This window comes from Rousettus aegyptiacus, unplaced genomic scaffold (assembly GCF_014176215.1).
Source record: "Rousettus aegyptiacus isolate mRouAeg1 unplaced genomic scaffold, mRouAeg1.p scaffold_m13_p_2, whole genome shotgun sequence".
NCBI classification, from domain to species: Eukaryota; Metazoa; Chordata; class Mammalia; order Chiroptera; family Pteropodidae; genus Rousettus; species Rousettus aegyptiacus.
Window position 1 is genome coordinate 68158739 of NW_023416295.1, and position 25192 is coordinate 68183930.

Here is a 25192-nt window from a genome sequence, read left to right on the forward strand (position 1 = left end):
AGAACGCTATGCGCACAAAATGCCGACTACACGTTTATATACCCAGCACTTGATAATTTGGGAAGCAACTACCTACTGTAACTTCTCTTTACTTTTTCATAAGAAATGACAATGAGGAAGGAAGTGCAGCAGAAATCTTGAACATTACCACTATTATGCAAAAAAAAAAAAAAAAATACTGTTAACTGTTTTCCCCTCAGTGACTTGATCTCTCAGATGGAAAACTTATGATACTTCTGACTCTTAGCTACCAGAAATCACATGAGAAGAGCGAGGAAGAAAGACACAAAAGCTATATTTATATCTAGTACTGAACTTCTCAGAAATACCTTAATTTAATTCCTTGCAGAGACTGATAAAAATATCAGATGAGCGAGCCTTTCCACCGATCAATTATTACAATTGACAATACAATATTACTATATATTGAATCTCTAAATGTTTTATGCAAAACGTCCCTGTGAAAGTCTTCCTCAAATAAGAGAGAAGTCCAGGGCCAAGAATGAATTTAAAGTGGCTGTGCAGTTAAAACAAATACCATTCACATTTTCTGACTATTATGTTCAGTGGCATTAAATTAGCATCTATGTATTTTGCCTCAAGAAGTCCATGATTTTTGAACTCTGAAACCGTAAACAGAGAAGTTGCAGGACACTACTTGAAAAACATACATTGTAATTTTGCTATAACGTTTGCTAGAACTTGTTGTTCTAGCAAATAATTATGACTAGAATGTGATGAACAAAGAATGATTGGGATAAATTTGGGAATTCAGAGACCTATTTATAAAGTTTCTCTTGCCTTAAGTATAATGACTATTACAGAGAGATATTTTTCCTGGATCAATATTTAGTATTGTAAAAATACAGCGTTTAAAAGTTCATGCTTCGTTTGCTTACTTGGAAAATTTTTAACTGTCAGCTGTCTTTCTCTGCCCTCTCACATACTTTACAGTTTGGTTGGCAGAAAATTCAAGAATTCTTCTATTTTTCACACTCTCCCTATTTTAAAATATTGCAAATTTGGAAAATGGCCCTTTATCGCTTATGAGTCTTCGACTTTAATATTACATACTTTAATCTTCATCAGAACATTGAGTTGTTGTTATATCTATATAGTTCTCCTCAGAAAATAGCTTTGACTATCTACTAGGGCATAAATAAGGAAGGAGGATACTTATGGAGTGGTAGAGAAGGAATAAGGAAGGTATGTTTTAGAAGGTTAAATTAAAAAATGAAATGGGTATTTTCAATACCTCTGGAATGCTTGTCTTATAAACTGGGCATTTCATATTTTGCTATGTAGGATTGGATTTCTAAAGAAATCATGGATTAATGCCATTATAGCTACTCTAAAGAGAGAAAAAGTATAGAAATAAAATAAGAAATTCTGACTTGCCACTAATCATCCAGGGTTACCAGAAGCATAGCAGCTAGTGTGTCTCTTCATAAGTAAAAATGTTTAGTCGCTTTTGACTTTTATTGAAAAAAAATTGTATCTTTCCCCCTGTTTGTCACTAGAATAGCCACCAGAAGAAAAGCCCTTCATTTGCCCCAAATAAACACCTCTGTTTTTCACAGCTTGCAGTAATGCTTAAGTAAATAAGTTCTTGTGCAGCTAGCACTATTGGATTCATTCAGATGCCTGAACAAAGCTATTGTTTAGAGGTTTACAACAAGCCTTTTCTCTGTTTTCCTTTAAAAGAATCTTTCTTGTTCCTGTGGTTGGCATGCTTAGTATAGTAAGCCTTTCTACAATTTTCAAATGCTAAAGATAATTTTCCCCCACAGAAGAAATGAAGGAAGACTATGACACTATGGGGCCAGAAGCCACGATCCAGACCACAGGTAACAATGGTACAGGTGAGTTAAGTTTACTGTGCTAAAATCATATTGTCCTGTGTCATGTAGATTCAGTGAGTCAGGGAAAGAAACACTGACCCTTGCATTTGTATCTCTGAGACTGAAGAAATAAGTTGGTTGTTACAAGTCTCTTGTTTTGCTTCAAATCAAAACTCTCTATATTTTGATATTTTATTCAGCAGATACGTCTTTCATTTATAAACCTCTAATCTGCCTACGAAAGCTGAAAAAGTGCACTGGATCTTTTCAAAGCATGAATTTGGCAAATTTCTGGAAGTAATTTGTATTGTAAAACATGGCACAAATAATTTTAAAATCAGAATAAAATATGCCTCTTTAAGCCACCCCTTGATATTCGTCATTGAGAATTCAAATGATATGATGTAATTTCAATTGTAAAATGTTTTCTACAAAAAGATAAACCAAATTTTCATGAACGTTCCTTACAAAACTTGATTGTTTAAGTTCCTTTTTATTCCGTCTTCACTTTTAATTCTCCATACCCTTTAGCCCCTCTAAATAATGTTTTCTAGACAGAAGTTTTAAAGAGCACTGACAATTTCATTTCTATTTAATGAAGCTAAAAAATTACAGTGGGGAAGCAGTAAGTGGCGTTTTGTTTTCCTCTGCCACTGTTATAGAGCGCAGTTTTAGGACAATCGTGAAAGTCCATGTCCTTTCCCAAAAACTGAACAGCGTCCTTTCTCACATTCTCATGTCGCCAGTGCAAATTTACATCGACTCACTATGTTTATCTCTCTTTTCCTGAATAAGGCTAATTATTTTCGGTGTTTCAAACAATCTTTCACACTACCATTACAAATATTAGCATAGTGCCCAATATAAGGTTAGCTTCCAAAACAAAACCAAAAAAAAAAAAAATTACTTAACTACTTCCATTCAAGTCGGCACTGGAAAAAAAGTTACAATTTTAAGAACTTTTAAAAACGTAAATAATTAAAATGACATTCATATCTCTTTTATGTTGATATACATCATAATAAACTGTTCATGCTGTGCTTCTATTTAGAATGCTCTTATTAATAACTTACAAGGCATTAATTCACTTTCTTGGGTGTAAAATAAGAGAAATAATGAAAAATTATAATTTTTCTTTCATTTGAATAATGCTACGGTACAAAAATAAAACTGTAGAAGTTGGGATTGTGAAATACGGGATTGTAGAGAAAGTATAGCATTAGGAACCAATAATTCTGATTTTTAGGTACAGCTCTGGCCATAACTAGATTGTGACCTTGGGCGAGTCAGTTACCTCTTTGGAACTCACTTTCTACACCTGAAAAATGAATAAATTGAACTGGTTGCTTTTTAAGAATACTTTTAGTTTTAATATTCTATGTTGCAGGAGTACCCTCACCATGTAAAATAGAAACAAGACGAAATAACTTTATATAAAAACATAATAATAAAGAGATAGTATAAATTGATTGATTTCCCAATTCATGAGATCAAAAGTGGCTTCATGTTTCTTTTAAAGATAATATTAAATTTTAACTTCAAACATAAATAAATTCTAATTTTTATTAACTTTATAGGCATTTAAAGTGTCAAAAAAAACCCAGTAAACATATCTCACAAAGTGACAATTTAGCAGGTGTTTTACACACTTAAAGTGTAAAATAAAGTTAACAAAAATTGTTCCTATTTAGATTTCAGAATCCATTTTGAATGTTCTTTCACCTAGCTTTAAGATCCCTTTTTCTCACAATGCTTACTATTCCTTATAGTTCATATGTAATCGGTCAATAAATAAATCAGTAAGTATTTATTATCTTCTATATATCCACTGTTGTGTGTATGTGTGGTAGAAGATGAGTCAGGTAGTATAAGACATGGTTATTCTTTAATTTGGAAGATGAGACTGACATAAGAAAAAATTATGAACAATAAGTGAAAATATGTGATAAATATACAACATATTTAGGAACCAAAATTATTTCAAATTACAGAACTGGGAAAGATCTGATGTGGTTAGTATTTAGAAAAGGTTTTACAAAGAGGTGAAATGTGAACTAAGTATATTTTCAGTAGTCATAAGAGAGAGAGGAAGGGCTTTCTAGCAGAGGAGGAGTATGTTAGCCAAGGAAGGAAATTATGATATTTATTCAGAGGATAGTTAGTAAAATAATTTGTCTGAATCAGAGAGTCCTATGAGACAACTCACGAGAAATGAAGTGGACATTTAAGTTGAAGCTAGCTGATGGAGAATATAAAGTATCAAACAAGAGTCTAGATCATGTTATACTACCATGATTTCTGTAGGGGAAAAACCAGACTTTGAGAGACCAACTGGAAGTCATTGTAGTTGTTCAGGTGTGAAGTGGTAAAAAGCTTGTCCTAGGGTGGTGACAGTGGTGAAATCAGCAACATGACTTCTTACAACGAATTAATTCTCTGGGTGATGGAGTCAAAATGGCTTCAAGAGATTACACATTTGCATGTTTAGAACATCGCAATACTTGCCATTTCTAGGTAGTCTGAAGAAATATCCAGTTTTGGAAAAAAAGACTTTTAGCTGGTCTTTAGACGTAAGTATTTTCATATAAAAGTTACATAAACTTATATAAAAGACAAATATATATGAGAATATGAAAATGCCCACTGGAAATGAGGAATTGAAACCCAGGAAGTCGAGGCTGATTATAGAGATTTGAGAGTCATGCAAATACATTCAGATAGTATTTAACATCTTAGGACATAGTCTCATAGAGACTTACTATTGAGAGTGTTTTCATTGAAACAAGTAGAAAGCTGAGGCCAGGGCTGCTGGTAGGTTGGGAGAAAAGTCAAATTCATTGAAAGAAAAAAAGATTGTAACAGAAAAAATAAAATTAAACATCCAGAAGCAAAAAAAAGAAAGTTTCAAAAAGAAGAGAATGGTCAAGTCAATCAAAAGATTCAAATAACTACATTGTGAAAGAATGCTGAGCAAATACATTGGACTTGGTAATTAAGAACCTACTGCTGATCCTCAGTTTATAGCTGTGTTCCTTTTAGAGAATAAATACATGTCTCTTCCCAACCATAAGTTTACTGCTTCTTAGCTCTAGCCTCTTTTTGGAAGCTAAACACATGTGGAACTGAAATAAAACATCTTTTCTAGTTGGAATTACTTATTAATGGACCATATTTTTCTCTTCATTCAAGTCCTTTTGATGAAGATCCAGCTGACATTCTCTAGACATCCCAACTTAAATGATATTTTCCTCCAATGAACTCTTATAGAACAAGCCAGCTAACCTTGTCGTAGGTGCTATAGTGTGTTGTTAATTAATCTGTTGTCTTTTCCAAATTAGATTGCTAACTTTTAAAAATGGATTATTTTTTAGGCTACTATATTGGCTATAAGAGTACCTTATATTAATAAGTTCTCAATAAATGTTTTTATTAATGAATAAATATGGAATTGTTTAATATCAAGATACCATTGTTCTTTTCTAATCAAAGCAGAATCAGCAGACATTGGAATAGATATATGTTAAACAAATTAAACAAATATTCTGATAGAAAGTATTGTTATTAACTGGAATAACTTATCAAGGAAAAACAAAGAAAACACCTCTAATATTTCCTGCTGAATACTCAACACATATTTCATTTCTAACTAAAAGTAAGGAAATGGCCTCTGAAACTCTTCCTCAAACCTAAATATCTATTAAAAAGGAAAATTTAACTAACTTTATATAAATAGGTAAAGTAGCTCTTTAGGAATCTAAAAGCATCTCCTTCCTAGTATATTCTGCTGAGTTTAAAGCTATGAAAAGGAGTAGGAAAGTTTAGTTGAATTGAATCACAGAGTTCTACAATTGAAAGTTATACAAAAATTCCTTAACTGTAATTTGATAGTTGAAGAAACTAGTTAAAAATGACACATAGCTGGTGGCATACTTGGGGATAAAGTAAATCAGCTGACATATCCTTTGGCCTCAAAAGATTTTCACCACTTTAAGGAGCTGATTCTGCTAAAAAATAAAAACTATGGTATCATCTTTGACTCTTACATACCTTATCTAATTAGTCATCAAGTACTATCAATTTTACTGTCACAAATATTGTATATCATTTGTATATCATTTTTTTCATTATCTTAATTTAAATCCTCATCTTTCATTTGAGCTATTACATATCTTGTTAACCAGACCCCCTGCTTTCAATCCCTAATTTCTTTAACACAGTCTTTACACTAACAAAGTTGGTTTGAAGTTGTTTTCCTAACACTTGGAGAAGATGAATAACTGTCATTCATCCCCCACTCCATTTCATACTCAATCTTGTATGGTTCTCCATTGTTTTCAGAATGAGTTGGCGTTTGAGCTGAGCTGGCACCCTCCATGATCTAACCCCAACTTGCCTTCAATACTACTTCTCAGAGTATGGCTCAGCTCTGAAAGACTGTTTACCATTTATACTCCTTTGCTTTTGCTCATGGTTTTCCTTCGACCTGGAAAGCCACTCATTCTTTCTTAGCTGACAACATCATACACATTTTTAAAAGCCATCTATACCAGGAAGCCATTTAACAGACTCCCACTCAGTATTAACCACTCATTCCTTTGAAGGTCTTCTTATGGAATTTATTTCACTCTCTCTCTCATTATACTGCAGGTATGTTTCTTCCCACTAAATTGTAAGCCTGTTGAGGACAAGGATAGTATGAGGTTTTCACCATTTTACCACGATAGATCTTGGAATGGTCTCAATCAGAAAGAGTTTTTGAAGAAATGAGGGAGTGAATGAGAGATGAACAACACTTGACTTCTCTTTCATCTTTCTAGGCTGACATAGTTTTAACACCTGACTAAAATAACCAACCAGACATTTTCATCTCTGATTATTTTAGTCTCAAGCAAGAAAGGTCCAGTTACGTTTGATTGGTATCTAGCCTTCATGTCCTCCTCTATTTTGTCAGTTCATATTTTTTTAAATAATTTTTTTCTCATTGTCCAAATTCCATTTTTAAAATACCCTATTGCACCTTAGTATCTATAGGACAAAACCCACATTCTTCACTGTTATTAAGTTCCATCCAATTCATACCAGTGGTGTTCCATTCTTGTCAAAGCAAATCCTTTGGTACTGTCAAGAAGGAATCACATTTATATCAACCCGAATCTCTGCTATTCCTTGAGACCCTATTCTCTCCCTTTCATCCAGTCATCCCAATTCTACCTACCTGTCTGTTCTTCAGGGCCAGCTCACATCCCATTTCATTACTGTGGTCATACTTGAGCATTTCAAACCACATCAATCTGTTCCTTTTCTGAAATCCCACAGCCCTCAGGTACACACCACTAATTTTAGCATGTTGAATTGTTCCTCTTTATATTATTTGTACCTATTTCACCTAGTTAATTTCATGAAGACAAGAGATTTCTTCAGCTATAAAACAGGGGTAGATTATCATGATATCTACTTCATAGGATTATTGAGGCAATTAAATACATAATATATATATTGGCCTTGTAAGTGCCCTAAAAATACTTGCTTTAAGAAAAAGCAAGTATATTCCTTGTTTACCTCAAAGTGCCCAGTATAGCAGTGAACACAAGTGATATACATTTTGACTGGTAAAATGAATGGGCAAATAAGCGAACGAATGAATATTTGGTGGAAATGGACTCTTGAGAAGGAAGCCTCGATAGGGAAAGCATTCCCTGTGGAAAGAATTAAGTCCGGCATCTTCAGAGAGTGAGACCAAGATTTAAGTTCCTGAAATCGACTTGTTAAAAGCAAAGAACAACAGCCTAAAATATCACTACTCTTTACAACAGAGTTAGATTAACAGCACAACAAAATTGACTAAAAACAACATAAAGCCTTGCAAACCCTGATTTATATTAATAAGTTTCCACATTGCATTTAATGTTGCTACATTTGTTTTAAGTTTTAAAAATGAAAGAAAAGTGTATGTTTTTAACGCATTAGACAAAGAATGCATTTTTACAAAGAACTTTACATCTTCCAGATATTAATCGGATTCAAATTCAGAATGAAATTAGTAGGTAGAATTTTTAAGAATGTGTGAAAGTACTATTTTCCAAGAAGATTAGAGAAATGGAAAAACGGAAGCATTACAAACGTGTTTGCAGATGCGCTAGTAGTAACAAGGATCTCTCTTAGGTGCATGGTGATCATTAACATTAATGCGGTTCCATGTGCATATCAAGACCCAAATAGGCCCCTGTTGTTTCCTCTTTGAAAGTGTGAAAGTTATATTCACTCAGACAATCTACTACTCTAGTTATAAAGGGCTATTAATAACCTCCTGCATCTTTGCTTCCTTTGCTGGGAAAAGAAAAGCACCTTACATCTAGAAACTAGGCAAGGCCAATTTAGGTCTCAGTTCTTAATCTCACATAATGCAAGAAAATTATTGTCCAAGAAGAAACTATGTTGACTATAATCATTAAACATGCTTCCAGTATTTTAAGAATGATATATAAGTGCTTTTCCATAGGAAAGGCAAATGTTGTTTTGATGCTCCAGATTCTGGAGTTAAATAAACTACATTTGAATTTTGTCTCTACCAATTATTAGTTACATGAACTTGAATATGTAATAAGCCTTCATTTCCACATCAGCGAAGTGGACATAATAATTTCCTGTGTACAAAGTTTCAATGTAGGGATTAAGTGGTATAGCATTTTTAAAGTACCTATTAAAAAGCCTAACATATAGTAGATATTCATTATGTTTTGTTTTCTTTTTGCCAGTTCATTTGCATCTACAAGTAAGTTTTAAACCATTTTTGTTCATTAAGAAATAAATGCATTCTGAACCATTTTCTCCTTTCGCCCTGGTTTTTCATTAACTTCTTCTCTAGAAAACAAAAATACAGTATTTAACAAATTTGTAATAGAAGGACTAACCAGTCAATTTTAAGAGCCTTTGCCAATTAACTTCCTTTAACATCTTGGAAAACTACCCAGACAAGTTGTGGGACAAGTTTATTTTCACTGCTCTGACAATGCATTTGAAGTTAAAGTATGAACATTAAAAAGTAATAGCTTAGTTTTCTATCTCACTTCATTTTATCTAGCATCTTTTTTTAAATGTTGGAGAGGATTTAGTAGTATTTATAATGTTTGTATATAATGATGAAAGCTATCAAAGACTTTTTCTTCACATGGTCATTGGCGAGCATCAGGGATCATATCTTTTTTTCTTCCTGTCCTGGATAACAATGAAATAAACAAATAATAAAAAGTCACTTGTTAATAACCACTAAGATAATTACATTCATTCTTTTTAGTCAGAGTATTCTTTTTGTGCAGAATTTGACCTGAGGCTTGAGAAAGAAACTTTAGAGAAATAATAAGTTTATTTTCAATACTTAAGAAATGAAAAATCTTATGGTACCAATAGGAAAAATCATAATGATGGAAAAGCAAAATTTACGAATAATTAATTGTAACCTCATTCGCTATTCAGATCAATAGTCACTTAGGGAGACCCTACTAAGCGCATTTTGTTAGGTGTCATTAAAAATGCAATGAATAATCACTGTCATTAAGGACTTACATTCAGTTGGGCCAATGAAACAATTGTAGATGAAAAATAATATGTGTAAAATGTTTATCACAATGTTAGACATAATGTTTAATCATTGCTAACTATTGTTATTATTAATAATAATAACATATGGATTAATGATGTTTCATTTGAAACACAACAAGCTATGTAGGTTCAAGCGAAAAGTGTTCAGTATTGTGGAGGGCTTCTGACAGAGCATGGAGTAAAATATTGGAGACATGAAAATAAAGGGGTGCCTTAGGGACAGCAAATTTCAGGGAAGGTTTTCTTCAGAACAAAGGCTTATTGAACATGCCTCTATAAGAAAGAGGGAAAGAGCAAAATGTAAGAAAAAGTTATCAGAGGAGTGAGGGTATAGCTTTAGATGGTAGCCTTGGCTATGGGCAGATACATCTTTTTTTTTTTCTTACAGCAATAAGATCAAAAAAGGAAGGGAGAATAATGGTAGAGAGATTTTGGTTGACTTTAAAGTAGTTTAGGGAATTCACATCCTATGAGTTGCATTCTTTGAAGTAAGGAGTAAAAGAACTTAGATGACAATAGGGGATTGAGAAAAGGTTGGAATCTTGAGAAGTGGAAATTTAGAGTAATTTACTGTGGACGACGTATGGAGATTTGATTATCATATAAAAAAATATTCTACTTAGGTAACATAGACTGAAACAAGTCAATGTAATGGTTTAAGTTTCTTTAGACATTTTGGATACTCTAGGAGCAGGAAAATTTGGCTGGATTTTAGTTTGACAAGGTAAGAATGCCTGAAGAATAAGGGGCAGGAAAGGAAGTGATTTCAAGCTCTAAAGTGAATTGTGGCAAGTATAAAATCGGAACAGGTGAAATGGACGGGGGGGACTTATGAGGGCCAAATTATCACAACGAAGTACCTCTTTCAAGGGAATGAAGCACTGAGTAATGAGCAGAGTGTTGAAGGGTAGAAAATTGAAAGCAGAGAGGATAAGTTCCAAGTTCTGTTTGGGAGAGATGGAATTAGCCCAGTACCACGGTGTAGTACCATGTTGTTGGACTAGAGAATGTCAAAGCACCATGAAGCCAGGATTCCCCATGGACTGTCTTTAGAGTAATGACATTTTTCAGAATAATAGTAATGGCAGCTTGGGGTCACTTTACCTGAGCTATATAGTCAGTGTCATAAAACATGCTAGAGAATGGATGACTTAACTTTGAAAAATTAGCATTACAGATTGGAGGCTTTTTGAGGGTAGAAGTTAAGTTTGCTTTTTTCTACATTCCCTCTCAGTAAACAGAGTGTTTATATAGCCTTAATGGTTGATAAATAGGTTATTTGTTGAATTAATGAATAAAGGAATAAGCAAATAAATGATGAGCAATTTAATAAAAGGAATGCTGATTTGAAACGGTGATGTGAGTTTAGGAGAAAGTTGACCCATCCACTTTGGTCTGTGTGTTAAGACAGATGAATGCAGGGGTAGCTCTGTGGAAAAGGTCTGTGTGGGATAGGATGTTATCAAGGAATGATACAGTTTAGTTTAATCTGAAGAAGTGGAACGCATATAGGAGGATATCATTAAGTATGTGGGGGGATAAACAAGTGATATCTGAAATGGGAAAGCAAAATGAACCATGAATAAAGTCTCTAGTCCTAAATTCAGCTTGAGACATTTTTTATTTACTAGAACCATAATGGTTAATGAAATTCATCTTTGCAAGGTGCTTTGTAAAGTTATTCTGTGTTGAGTGCCTTTAGAAACATGATTAAAAATAAGAAATATCCAAATTAGGAAAATACAACCCTTAAATATTAAATGGAAATTTTAAATAAGCATCTGGAGTGGAGAATTGGAAGAACTTTTATGATGTTTTTGCTTTACCCCAATAGAATTAGATATTGATCACCCAGTAAAATAAATACATAAGTAAATGAGCATAGAATTCAGAAGAGCAGGAACACAAAAAGAAGAATAGAGAAAGAAAAGGTTTACGTTTTAATATTTTCTTTATATTGAAGTAGCTTCAATATAAAGAAATTATATTGCATAGGCTTTTCCTATACCAATGGTGTTATATATTGTTGTTTAGAACTACATATAATGTCCTAGGGACCTTTTCAGCATCTAGAACCTATTCAAATCATAACCAATCGGGCATCACAAAAACCAAAAAGATGGGGTTCTCTCTCTCTCTCTCTCTCTCTCTCTCTCTCTCTCTCTCTCTCTCACTCTCTCTCACTCTCTCTCTCTCTCTCTCTCATAATGAGTCATTATGATATAGCTGAAAAAGTAATGGGTTAGGAATCAAGGTATATGAAGTCTCCATCCAGCTCTTCCAGAAATTATTTGTGTAACTTTGCATTAGTCATGAACCTCATTGTACCTTAGTTGAATCATCTGTTAAATGAGATTAGACTAGAAATTTTGGACTTTCCCCACCCTATCCTTCCTTCTAATGAGATTTTTACCATAAAGCACGAACAAAGAAAACAAGAAGCAAGAGCTACACTAGTTCGGGTGGTATTAGGGACGGTGCCTCATGATATCATATCCAGGGCCAGCATACTGGGCATGCGACCTGCACAGTCACACAGGGCCCTGTTCTTAGAAGGGCCTCACCCTTGGTTTAATGCTCTGTTGTTGACATTTAGCATTGGGCCCCAAAAATTATGTAACTAGTCCTGTTTATACCTCATAAAAACATTAGGATAATAACTGAGTATCAACCAGGATGGGAAGGGGTAGGATCAGGGATTCACATCCTAGAGTACCACATAGAAATGCCAACTCTGTCCAGCTTTACAGAGTCCTTTAAGTGTCTCCAGAATAACTGAATACCAGGTAAAGATCTAAAACTAGATTGCAAATTTCGCTTGAGCAAGAAAGAAACATCATAGAGCAGGGTATAACTCTCCTAAATTGATAATATTATTGATAAGGTTAGCAGGATAGCAAGTGGTTAGGCCTCTTTAAACATAAATTCTGTGAATCATATTAGCAGAGAGAAAGTAGGAAAAAGAGTAAGAAAGTTTCTGTTTTTTATTATCTTCTTGGTTTAATAATTTCCAATTCTTCTTATTACTCTCACATAGAGTTTAAATTAAAACTTTTAAATAGGGTAGCTTTTTAACATGGGTAACAGAAGTCACACAACTTTGATCATGATGTATTATTTCTCAGCAAGGGTTAAGTGGATGTATAGTGTTCATCAATTGCGCAAGATCAGTTTATCAGATAATTTAGTTAGTACCTAAATCCTTAACAAGGAGAGAATCATGCTATTATAAAGTATGTCATTTTTTATTTGTCTGTTACATTTATATCTGATGGAAGAGTTTTGTCATCCAGTCAGATATGTCATGCGAATTATCATTTAAAAAATTTTTTAGTTAATTTCTTACAACGAGTTTTCAAAACTAAAGTAGAAAAAATAATATGTTCTGCAGAGCGAAAAACAGAAGTAGCAGTTGGCAGGTTAGACAGGAGGGTCATTTTCAGACTATAATCACTATACACCAAGAAGAGCCTGTCACTTTCTGGCTAATGAATGCTGTGGTTTTATTAGCTTTGTTTGTGATTAGGAGCAGCTATCTCCACTTCACAGCAAGAGTTCCCACAAGAAATAACTGATATCCCAAGCTTCTTGAGTGTCTCCTTCATTCATTCAACAAATACTTAATAAGCACTATTTTCCTTGTGACGTTGTCTGTGGTTTCCAGGCAGCTCCAAAATATTTTGTCTAATCTGTTTATGTGGTTCCTCCATCAGAAAGCTGTGTTGATTTGAGTTTTTAATTGAAAAGAATACAGATAAAACTCTTTAGGCCTAGCTAGTAAATAAAAAAGCTAATTGATTAGAGCAATTAATTAACTGAAATTATGGAATTCTGAAACTTTAAAGACACCCAGAAACCATATACCGGTTCATTTTACAGATGAGGCTATTGAGATTAAAAAATATAAATAGCTGAGTTAATATGAGGAGTCCAATGACCCTGAACTTGGTCTAATTTGTTAGTCATTGAGCATTAGCTGTGTACCAGGTACTGTACTAGGCACTGTTAATAGAAAGCTGAATAAGACATGACCTATACCTTTATTTGGTCACAGACATGTAAATGAAAGCTTACAATGTGATATGATAAGTTCAAAAAGGGAGATATGCAGGTGATATTTAGTAAATGCAGATGGAGGATATGAACTCAAGTTGAGATAGTCAAGAAGGCTGCTTCACATGGGAGTTATTCTGTGCTGTTTCCCAAAACCGTATTACTGAATGCCTTATTTAGTCAGATGAAGCAGAGAATTCAATTCCTAGAGTAGTGATTCTTAAACTGGGCATGCATCAGAAGCTCCTGAAGGGCTATTAAAATACAGATTGTTGATTTCATAGGTCTAGGTTGGATCCCAACAACTTGCATTTCAAACAGGTTCCCAGGTAATACTGATGCTAGAAGCCTGGATACCACATTCTGAAAAACACTGACCTAGAGCATCTTTATATGTCATATGTCTCTACAGAAAGCCTATGAAAAGCTCACTGAATTGGTGGGCAAAAGCACCTTACTTCATAAACCCCTCTAAAATGTAATAAAATAGTCTAAGAGCCTTTTCGGTAATATACCAATTCCAAATTCTTAGATTCCACAGTGATGTGAAATATAATACATATTATCTAATGGGAATTTTTTTTAGAAGGCATGAATTCTGAATGGATACATAACAATCAAAACTGTCTAACAGTGGTAGTCTCTAAATCTCGATATTCACAATCCCCTAACATAAACCTCACTTTAAAATTAAACTGCCCCTGACTGGGCTGCTTCCTGCTGTTTAGGGAGGTATTTGATCCTGCAGAGTAGTACAGATTCCCATCTCTCTGTTCCTTCTGTAACTCTCTTTCCTAAAGCTCTTACACATGGGGAACTCTCACTGGCATCTGAACATGTGTTCCTGGGAGAAAGCCATGTCAGAGCAGACATGGAGAAACTAGCCCAGATGCTGTACAAATTCCCAAGTAGAGAAGAGAACTTTGTTGCTCTTGATGAGCTTTGCATGGCTTTACACACACCTCTGTAGCTGTTGGAGGCTCTGTTGGGCTGCCCATGTAGCTGCGTAATGAGGAAAAGATCATCCTCTTCCCTCATGGTTGTGTTTGGATACCTGGTGCCAGTATGTATTTTGGAAGCCTTCTGCAGAAATGCACACATGCATTTTTAATGATGAAATGCATATATTCCATTAATTAGTCAACTTTAAACAAAGTAGTCATGAGAATTTATAAACCTCAACAAATGCTGAGTATGGGCTTCTTTAAACTAAAAAATTTAATATCAATGACTAAATTAAAAATAATCTATGTTTTCTTATCTAAAATGTTGTTAATAAAGACACTAATTTTCAAAAAGATGATGAATACAGTTACCTAGATTTGGAATTGTTTTTTCCAGTCTTTTTGCCTGAATGTATAAAGCGAGTGAAATCTAGATTATATAAAAAGTGTATAATTTCTGTATTATACTGAAGAAGTCTCTGTGTGTATGTATACGCAGATACATATACATTTATGTATTTACATGTCTGTATATTGCAGAATCACAACCATTTTATATACATGTCTCTAAAGATGAGAATCGCAGAAGAAAAATATTATCAGTCAACATCATTGTGTCCTCATCCCCAAGCACACTCTCTGTCACTAGTAGGCACTCAATAAATAGTTATTAAACAAAGAGATGGATGAGTGATTCTACTCAGTTTTTTACATATACTTGTTTCAGCTCTTCTAGACCCTCCAAGATATTTTCTTTTCCAAGAGAATTATTTATTCATTTTAATGTTTATTAAAATGGCTTAGCATAATATTCAAATACATTTCTTTAATTTTTAATGAAAATTTAAAACATGCTGGATACCAGACAAGTGATAATAGAGTACCTGTCTTCCTACATGAACACGAGCTCGTTACAAATAAAATAAATGGTTAGGTAATCAAAGTAAAGAGAGGAAAACAAAAAAAAAGAAAGAAAAGGATTAATTATTGAGGTCTCATTGTAGTAACTACTTGTAAATACTAAGTAAAACTCACTGTTAAGAATCTTTGAGGTAGTACCCTAAGACAACCATGGGGCGGTGACTGATTTGAAGACCATACCTTCAAATATATCTCTTTTATTTAGAGTTCTGTTACCATTGCTTGTTTTTTTTAGGCAATAGTTTTTAAAGTCAGTCTACATTAAGTTTCCATTATCTACCTAAAAATATGAACATCTGTCTAAGCTAGAAATAAAGGTATTTATGAAAGTATCATTAATGAGCAACATTAGTAAGAAGGACCACCATATTTACAAGAAATTCGAGGCTTTTCTGAGTTGAAGGGACCTAGAAATTTACCCTAACAATATTAAAATACATGGCTATGAGGAAACATTTTTAATTAAAATATATATTTTTTTTAGATAAAGAAAAGTTTACTTGACCTTAGGGAAGGTTGAGATATTTGCAAGACATTAGGGTAAATTTTAGGACTAAATGCAAACTCTCTGGAGAAGATATGGGAAGAAATTACTTGAGGTTTCTTGTGAATTTTTATTACGGCTTGATCATAAATATCATGCAAATATCCTTTGTCAGTGTGTTTTGGCAGTTCATCCAAGGAGACCAAGGAATGAAGAGGATTACGGGGAGGGTGAGGGGAAGGAAAATGAGGTTGACTTTAGACTAGAAAAATGCAGTGGGGAATTCTATAACTTTCTAGCAAATTTTCTACTCATTCCTGTGTCCACTCTACAATATTATAAAATCTTTGCAAAAATCAAAACTGTGAACTTCAAAATAGAATCAAAACTTCATCCTTCCCAACAATTTGAGAATAACTAATATGTAATTTTATCATTTGTTCTAGTATTGTAATAATTAGGGTGACTGGGAGTCTAAGAGACTGAAACACAATATAGCCAAAGTTAGCAAAGTGAGCGTTCCAGCTCACGGAATCTAAGGAGGGTTGACAACAGAGCCACTGGAAGGACAGAGGTGCAGCTTGGCCTCAGGAGCAAATACTGTCCAGATCTGCCATCTTGTTTCTACTTTTCTCTGTATGTCTGTTTCATTCTCTCTCTTCTTTAGTCCTCTTACTCTACATGGGATATATCAATTCCTTTGTTCTACATTTTATACCTACAGTCACTTGAGAGAAAATGAAAAAACTACTTTGATATTCTCTTTGGAACAAAGTCCTAAAATCATAGGGAAGGGATTTACTGAGTTCAGTTGGATTTACTGGCTATCTCTAGACCAATCAATAATTTTGCCGGGAGAACGGAGGTCTATAATTGGTTCACTTCAGGTACAGATTAATTACTGTGTCTAGGGGAACAAGATCATGCAATAACATGGCAGCTGCCCTACATATCACAAGATTTGACAATAGGGAAAGTGGGAAACCGTTCTCAAGCAAGGAGAATGTTATGGTGCTGAGTAGGAAAATCATGTTAAAGGCACCCATAGCAACACGAGGGAAAACCCACATTATATTCGGAATAGTTATACCTAGTTCATGGAAAGTTAGACTCCAGCCCACTTAAGCGAGTCTGGATACTGAGACTCATAACTAATAGCATCTCTGTACCACAAGAAGAAAAATCCTTATGGAGTAAATAGATGTAAATGGTTGAAAGCTGTCTTCTTCATGAAACCATCTTCGAATACTTGTATGGGCCTTAGTGAACATTTTTTTTTTTTAATGTTCCCTCCTGCTCCCAATTATTCCATCACCCATCTGGCTCGACACATAGCCATTGCAGTACTATTGACTGTATTCCTTATGCTGTACTCTACATCTCCATGAGTATTTTTTAACTACTAATTTGTACTTCTTCAACACTGCACCTTTTTCGCTCAGCCTCCCACTCCTCCTCCCTTCTGGCAGTCACCAGATTGTGACTCTTGCAAATGCTGATAATTTCCGCTACTGTTTATCACCTAATTGCTCTACGGTTACTTGAATAGTAAGTCTAAGTTTCTAGTTCAACTGTAGGTACCTTATTTTGTGTTTCCTTTTACTAGAAGACTTCTGTACCAAGATTAGTGTCAAGGACATAATTTATTCCACATATATTCCATAAATGATTCTTGAGAGTCTACTAATTTCTAAGCCGTATACTCAATGCTCAGCATACAAAGATGGTCAAAAGTGATTCTTAAAGAGAGAACATGATTTGATGTCTTTTGTCCCCATCACACTTGACACAGAAGTCTAGCATGGCCAAATTTGATCTAGCAAGTGAATTGCCTCTCCAAATACCAGTGATGTATCTAGATGCAGTTTAGTTGCCTATCCAGAAAAATCAGAATTTTCCTCCCTTTTAAGCCAAAAGCCTATTAATGCAAATCCAATTTAATTTGCATTTGATTACATTTCTGATGGAAACATTCATATGCAAATGAAAATTCATGTAAAGATAGCCAAATAATTCAAATAGTTGCTGAAATATCAAGATAAAATTAGAACGTTAAATGTACACCTATCTGTGTTTACTAGGGCTAAGGATCTTCAAGTGGGACAATGTTCTTGAAAAACTTAAATAAATTGTCTTGAACATTTAATATTTGAGTAGGTCTGGATTCAGAAGGGAGCTATTACATTACTTTCAACTACCACAGTGCTGAAAAAAAAGTCAGTCATTTGTCAAATCCATCAAGTTGTTCAAGAGAGGTTTATCTTGGATTCACCATTTTGTCCCATTTATTTTTTCTTGCCTTTAAAAACAAAATATGGTTTTTCATAGATATGAAGTTATTTTGATGATTCAAAACAGTGAACAAATAGTTTGTGCAAGTTGGCATTTGCTTTATACTCTCTAGCGACTTAATAGTGCGAGTTAAATGACACTGTCACAATCACCACCAATAAGTATCCTTTGTAAAACATCCATAGCATCATGAGTATACCAGTGAAAGAGTGATCTGACTCTATGTATTCTTCTAAGAAAAGAATTAAGATTTTAGATTCTAAGAAAATATTTAAGCAAAATTTCAGAATATGAGATCTTAACCCACAAGTGTGCATTCTGAACCTATATTTGAAGGAAATACAGGTCTTGGAATCATACTGTTGCTTTGTTAAAATTAACGGAAGTTGGAGTTGAAAAAGAAAAAGATTTGAGATCACCATTTTCAGGATTGTTAGCACTTAGTTTAATGGACTACAAAGTGTAATGCTCCCCAGTTTTCTTTAATTTGATCTAGTGTATTAGTTCACAGTTATAAGTCTTTTAAGACTTTCAGTGCTCCCTGCTTTGATTAATGTCACCTGTCATACATCAAATTTAAAAAACTCGAACCTAAGGAAAGATCCTAGCCTCACCCTTTTTGGCACCCCCCATTCTTTTCCCAAAAGGCTAGTGATTTTACTTCTAAAGTATCTCTCAAATCCAGCCACTTCTCGTATTGTTTCCATCACCAATTCCTTAACCTTAATCTTTTTCCTGGCCTATGGCAAGAGACTCCTACCTGATTTCCCAGAATTGACTTTTCTCTTTCTGCAATCCCTGTCATACTCTAGCCAGATTTGTCAATTAAAAATTCAGACAATCCATAATTTCATTCAACCATCCTCCTTGCTTAATACCCTTCAATGGCTTCCTTTTTCTCTTGGAAGACTCAATAGGGCTATCATACGCTACTGGTCTGGTTCTTGCTTGTCTCTTCATTCTTATATCATGCTGCTCCACGTTCGCTCTCTGCACTCCAGCACTGTCCTTTTAGATCCTGAAATGCTGCATGCTCCTTCTAGTCACCACTGCTCTTCCCCATCTTCTAAAGTTAAACTTCAGGCATTCTCAGTTAAAGCTTTCCTGATCTTTCAGACTCTGTGAGGTCCCCATCAGATCCCCCTGTTATTTCTTTCATACCACCATACAACTTCCTTTCGTAATAATTATTTGAGTTTTAATGTTATATTCGTTTTTGAGACAACATCACTAGTATTGACTTCTCTCATGGCTTCCTGAAGGATGAGACTGGATCTGTTTTTTGCTCATTAAAACAAGATGTGATGACTATCACATACCAGGCATTCAGTAAATACTTGTTGAATTAATGGAAGGTTCCGCTTTCTATTCTCATCTATAGTCCACAGGTTCATAATGGTGAAAGCCAAAAATAAAAATAAAAATTGACTGACTTGCTTGAATAACTCTGTGCCACAAATTGCCAAGCAGAATTAGTATGGCAAGTACTGTATATATCTTTGATAACAGAGAAGGTGAGATGAAGAATACAGTGAAAGAATACATAGTTTCTGCTCTCAGAAACTATGAAGGTAGCACTCCACCATTAATTGTATAAGCAAAGGATTTTTTTTTCACCTGCTTAACTAGAATATAATGCTACAGCCACTCTCCCGACTCTCTTAGGCATAAAAATTTTATTTAGAATATTTAAACCACAACTTATATCTGAAACATCTCATAGTTTCAAATATACATATTCTTGTGACACAAGTTCCAAAATTTATTTACAACTATTATTTATTTCTTGGGAATAGGGTCGTAATTACTAAATTTAAAAATATAAAAATCACACAGCTATGACTGTTTTCCTAACTCACTCTGTTACTTTTTATTTTATTTCTACCAGTTATAAGCTTAATTTTATTTTCAGCAGCTTTACAATACTGAGCTACATATTGAAATTATAGGAAAAGATAAACTACCACTTTTCATGATTTTTTAACAAAGTCACATTATCTCTCTAGGAATATCTGTCTCAGATCTGTCTCAGACTGCTAGTCCTGGTTGTCTGTGATATTCAAAGTACAGGGTTAAAAGCTTATATTTAGCAATAGGATGTATCTATGGCTGAGAAGTTAAGTTTAGTGGGCAATAAAAAATTAAATATACCTTTATTAAAAGAAAAAGTGTTATATAGACTATTAAAGTAGCTTTCCATTCATAGTATCTCTTGTTTATGAATCTTAGACTAGGTCCATTTTTCAAAAATTTTTCCTAAAAAATATTTAAAAAAATTTTTTTCATTCTTTGTGAATTATGTGGACTATTCCTGAAAGAAGAAAATAAAATTTTCTGCCTATTTAACTTAAGCAAGTGTCCTCCTTTTTTGCATATAATATGAGAATAAGGATTCAGCCAATAACCGGTCATCTGCAACACTTCTTACAAATAAACTAGGTTTTTGTCATCTTTTGCAAGTCAACGTTTCTTACTAGCAAAGATGTAAGCAGACTTGGGCTCCTAGGAAGAAGGCCCTGAAAAGACATTTCTTCTCTTTTTATGATTTCAGTTAAGAATGCAAATTGCACATCAGACTTTGAGGAATACTTTGCCAAAAGAAAACTGGAGGAACGCGATGGCCATGCAGTCAGCATCGAGGAATACCTTCAGCGCAGTGACACAGCCATTATTTACCCAGAAGCCCCTGAGGAGCTGTCTCGCCTTGGCACGCCAGAGGCCAATGGGCAAGAAGAAAATGGTGAGGCTGTAATTCATTTTTAGCCACTACACTGACCTCTGCAGCTGTTACAATTACAAATGCACTACATGCCTGGGTGTTTACCTTAAAATTTGAAGAACAGCTGCAGAGGCATGGAATTTCATGAGCAAAGATTAGAACTGTAATTTTAGGGTATTGTGAAATTTTTTTGTCAGCAAATTTGTGTCATTTGTACATCCAATAAAGAACAAGAACAATTAGAGCCCATTTCTAAGAGATAAAAATATCCAAATTGTTTCCTATCTTTTCGAAATATTTCACTTTTGACGGAAAAAGAGTTTAGAAATACTGACCCTAACCTTTTGTTCTTTTTTATGGGCACCTGAAAAGCTCCTTCACACTGTGAATTCCTGAGTCATATGTGACTAAAGGTTTACTACGAACTGTCAGTCACCTAAAGAGAATTTCCTCATTTGTCAGCTGTTTAAATTTCCCCCCAAAAGCTCAAGTAATTAATTAATTTTCTAGCGCAGTGTGAGCTGATTCCAACAAGTCTGTCCTGGGTGTGCGAGGGGATTGGTGTGCGCGGAGGCCGAGCGTAATGATGGCTCTCTCGTGGAGCAGATTGCAGTGATTCCTGTCATACCATCCCGGGCAGTCAGCCCATTAGCTGCCATTGATTTACTGACCTTTTGGCCTGCTTCTCTCCCTCTCCTCTCTCGGCCACAGACCTGCCACCTGGAACTCCAGATGCTTTTGCCCAACTGCTGACCTGCCCCTACTGCGACCGGGGCTACAAGCGCTTGACATCACTGAAGGAGCACATCAAGTACCGCCACGAGAAGAATGAAGAGAACTTTTCCTGCCCTCTTTGTAGCTACACGTTTGCCTACCGCACCCAGCTCGAGCGGCATATGGTGACGCACAAGCCAGGGACAGATCAGGTGGGGGGTTGGTTTTAAGTGATTTCTTTCTATAATAACCCCTTAGAGAAACGATATTGCTTTGATTGGCAATCATTATTAATTTTTCATGGCATTTTGAAGATGCAGATCTTTTAATGGTAATAGCTTTAATTGAGGTCTAAATGATTTTTTGATGGTCTCTTCTAATATGATTTAATAGTCTTATGTTCACGATCGAATGAGTGTGTTAATTTCTAATTTAGAAATTTTATTTGCACTTTAACTTGACTTTAGTTTCATTTTTATGTTCCACAAAAAGTGAATGAAATTGTAGCATTTTAATTATACATTATTAAACATCTCAGCAATTTTAATTCCATTTTTCACTGTATTACTTAGAAATTTTTTTCATATAATCTAAGTCACAGTAAAAGAAGTGTGTATTTCTTTCATTTGTGATATGACACCTTCCGTTACTTAGATTATTTTTACAAGCTGCCACTAGTTTTTGAAATCGAATTAAGTGTTTCAAGGAAAATTTTAAAAAGCATATATTTGTGTATATATACTAAAAATAAACTGGACTAATATCAAAGTGTTTGATACATATTTAAAATGATCCCTTCTTGATATGCATATTTGTTGCCGAATATTAAGATTACTCTGCCTTTTTTTAGCTTACTCGTGTTAAAAATACAAACTCTGTTTTGGACAGGAAAGCCTAGCTTCCTAAATCCTTAAAATGATTGAATAGGGTTGATTAAATTAAAAGATAGCGTCTTTTAAATATTTTAGCAAAACTGATCTTTCTGTTCTCTGGAGAGAATTGACTGCAGATTGATACTATGATGTGTTTGGATGCTAACAGAAATGGTGTGCCTTAAATCCCAGTAACTGGCCTTGCAGAGCTGGAATCACCCTACATAAGCCTTGTCACCATATCTGTTTTCAAAATTATTAAACAAGACATTCCATAAAATTCTTGTTTTCTCCTATGGGCTTTATTTTCTTTGACAAAAGAAAATGAGAATAAGCAAACACAACCAAGCAATGGTGATGGTGCTATATTATGGAATTTTACTGTTTTAAGTGAACATATGAATCATTCCATTTATATCTGATTGAGCTTGTCACCTGAATGTTTTTCAAAGTTCAGTTATAAAAACTATGCTTGCATAGTTACGCTTATGTAACAGTTTATCTCCCCTTGCTTATGTGCACAAAAACTCTAGGAAAAAAAAGTGCCTAGATATTTATCTAGCATAACTGCTTTAAATTTCACATGCAGAAGTGTGATTGTGTTGGTGCATTATGAATGGTAGCTTTGGTGTTGAAAAGTCCCCTCATTTGCTCATGGCATTTACAATTAGTAAATTAAAATGATTGTATCATATTAACAGTGGCACAACTAAAGTTTATAGTAGTCCTCTGAGGGCTGTGGGGGGAGACAAAGCAGCTGTTGCTGTTTGTTTATGCAACTCAGCAACATATGAGCGCTGGTCCCTCAATGGCGCTCGGCGGGCTGGGCTCTGCTTGATCTTTGAAGGTTGCTGCTGTTTGAACAAACCTCCCTGTGTCCCATGTAACACCATCTGTCTCACTAGGAATGTGGGAAGATTCAGCACACCCTAGCAGTTGTCATACCGTTTCTGTGCTGTCTTTTCGCAAAAGGCTTTTGTGTCATTGCTGCTTGAAAAAGGCTGACCTCCTACCTTGAGCATCCAGAGTGGATGACTGTAATTTTTTTTTCCTCAGGATTCTAAGTCACAGTGCCTTTTTTCCCCTTGTTCAAAAAGGTCAGCTGTATTTGATTATATCTTCACTGCTTTTAACTTGTCTTTTCAGCAAACTTTTTTTTCTTTTTTGTCCCTACTGCCTAGCACACAACTAAAAAGGAAAATGAAAAGTCGTTGAAGTCTTTCCTACTGGCCTGTGATAAAACTGCTCAAGCAGCTCTAACCCAAGATGCTGTCTCTTACATTTGATAGTGAACCAAATCTGATATGCGACGTGTAACACCTCACGAAAAGCAGGGTTTACATTTGTTACTAGCACAGAGAAGGGAATATTTAAACATACTTACCTTGTAATAAAGTATTTGTAGTCAAGGATTTTTTTGTTTGTGTGTGAGGGTTTTTTTTCTCTTCAGATTTGATATTATTTCAGTATAAGATACACTTTTACCCTGATACAGAAAATTTGATAAAATCAGTTATTTCTGTGAGGAGTTTTTAGGGGACTATTTAGAATTTTGGGAATAATATTTATTTTTTCCTTGATAAAATAGTTGCATTCAAACAGGGAATCTTCGGATTTTAGAATCTGCAGTACACAGAGAACCACAAACATCTTTACAGTTATGCTTTCTCATCTCCAAAGGCTCAAAAAACATTTTGGAAAATATACTACAGAGATAATTCTAAAGCAAGTGTTGGATGCACATGTAAAAGCACTTTTATTTTTTTTTTATTTGTTCCTATTTTATTGCCAACATTATCACTTTTATTGCAACTTTGAAAGACTGGGCAAATAAATAAACATGTACTCAAACCTTTTGGCCTGTCTGAAAAATAGAGGCCTTTTAAAAATATTTGTAACAAATTTCCTTTGTTCCTCCTGCACAAAACTGATGTCAATCTTTATCCTTTTATAGCACCAAATGCTGACCCAAGGAGCAGGTAATCGCAAGTTCAAATGCACAGAGTGCGGCAAGGCCTTCAAATATAAACACCATCTGAAAGAACACCTGCGAATTCACAGTGGTGAGTAGCAGAGGTGCTGGTGCTTGCATTTGCATTTTGTTTCATTAGGGGAATTTTAAAAGGTTGTTTAAAATTTACACAATCCTGTTGTAGCTTTTCACAACTATCCATTTATTTCATAAACTGTGTGTGCCTCCCTTGTCTTCATGAGACTTATGCTATCACCAATAGCATGATCTTGGTGGTAAGCAAGAGGAGGAATGCTTATACTTCCTAAAAATTGCTAATGCTTTGATTTCTTATAAAATCTAGAGATTCCTTTTCGTCCTTTTAAAAACCCTTCTACAGATTAAATATTTTTAACCTGAAGAAACTCAGCTGGCAAATTCTGAAGGATATTCTTTTTTGATACCTAACCATGAAAGAAAAAAAAAATTGAAAAATTTTGGAAAGAGCTTTCATGTTATACATGTTCCTTGATTACTGAAAGCTGTATATTTCAGAACAATATCCTACCACAGAGATTTCTCCATTATAACCTTTTTGATAGCTCTGCCAAGCATTTTATTACCAAATTGGACACTATTCAAAGGACAAGTTGGATTGGTAGAATCAATGGAATCTCCACAGAGTTGATTAAAGCCATGGCTACACTCCCCTTTAAATACTGTGACATCTTTATTGTGGTGTCGACCACACATTAATCTGACACTATGTTTAAATGGGAGGCTACTGATGGCAAGACAAGAT

General features: G+C 34.5%; 1 protein-coding gene across 3 annotated transcripts in view; it reads left to right on the plus strand.

Moving 5' to 3' along the window:
- ZEB2 (zinc finger E-box binding homeobox 2) overlaps window positions 1–25192 on the plus strand; it is a 131217-nt gene that overhangs the window by 91008 nt on the left and 15017 nt on the right. For all 3 annotated transcript variants that reach the window (XM_016148952.2, XM_016148950.2, XM_016148951.2), the window contains exons 4-7: window positions 1791–1862; window positions 20686–20874; window positions 21565–21779; window positions 24394–24502. In XM_016148952.2, coding sequence (XP_016004438.1) covers window positions 1791–1862; window positions 20686–20874; window positions 21565–21779; window positions 24394–24502 — 585 coding nt within the window. The remainder of the gene's footprint in view (window positions 1–1790; window positions 1863–20685; window positions 20875–21564; window positions 21780–24393; window positions 24503–25192) is intronic.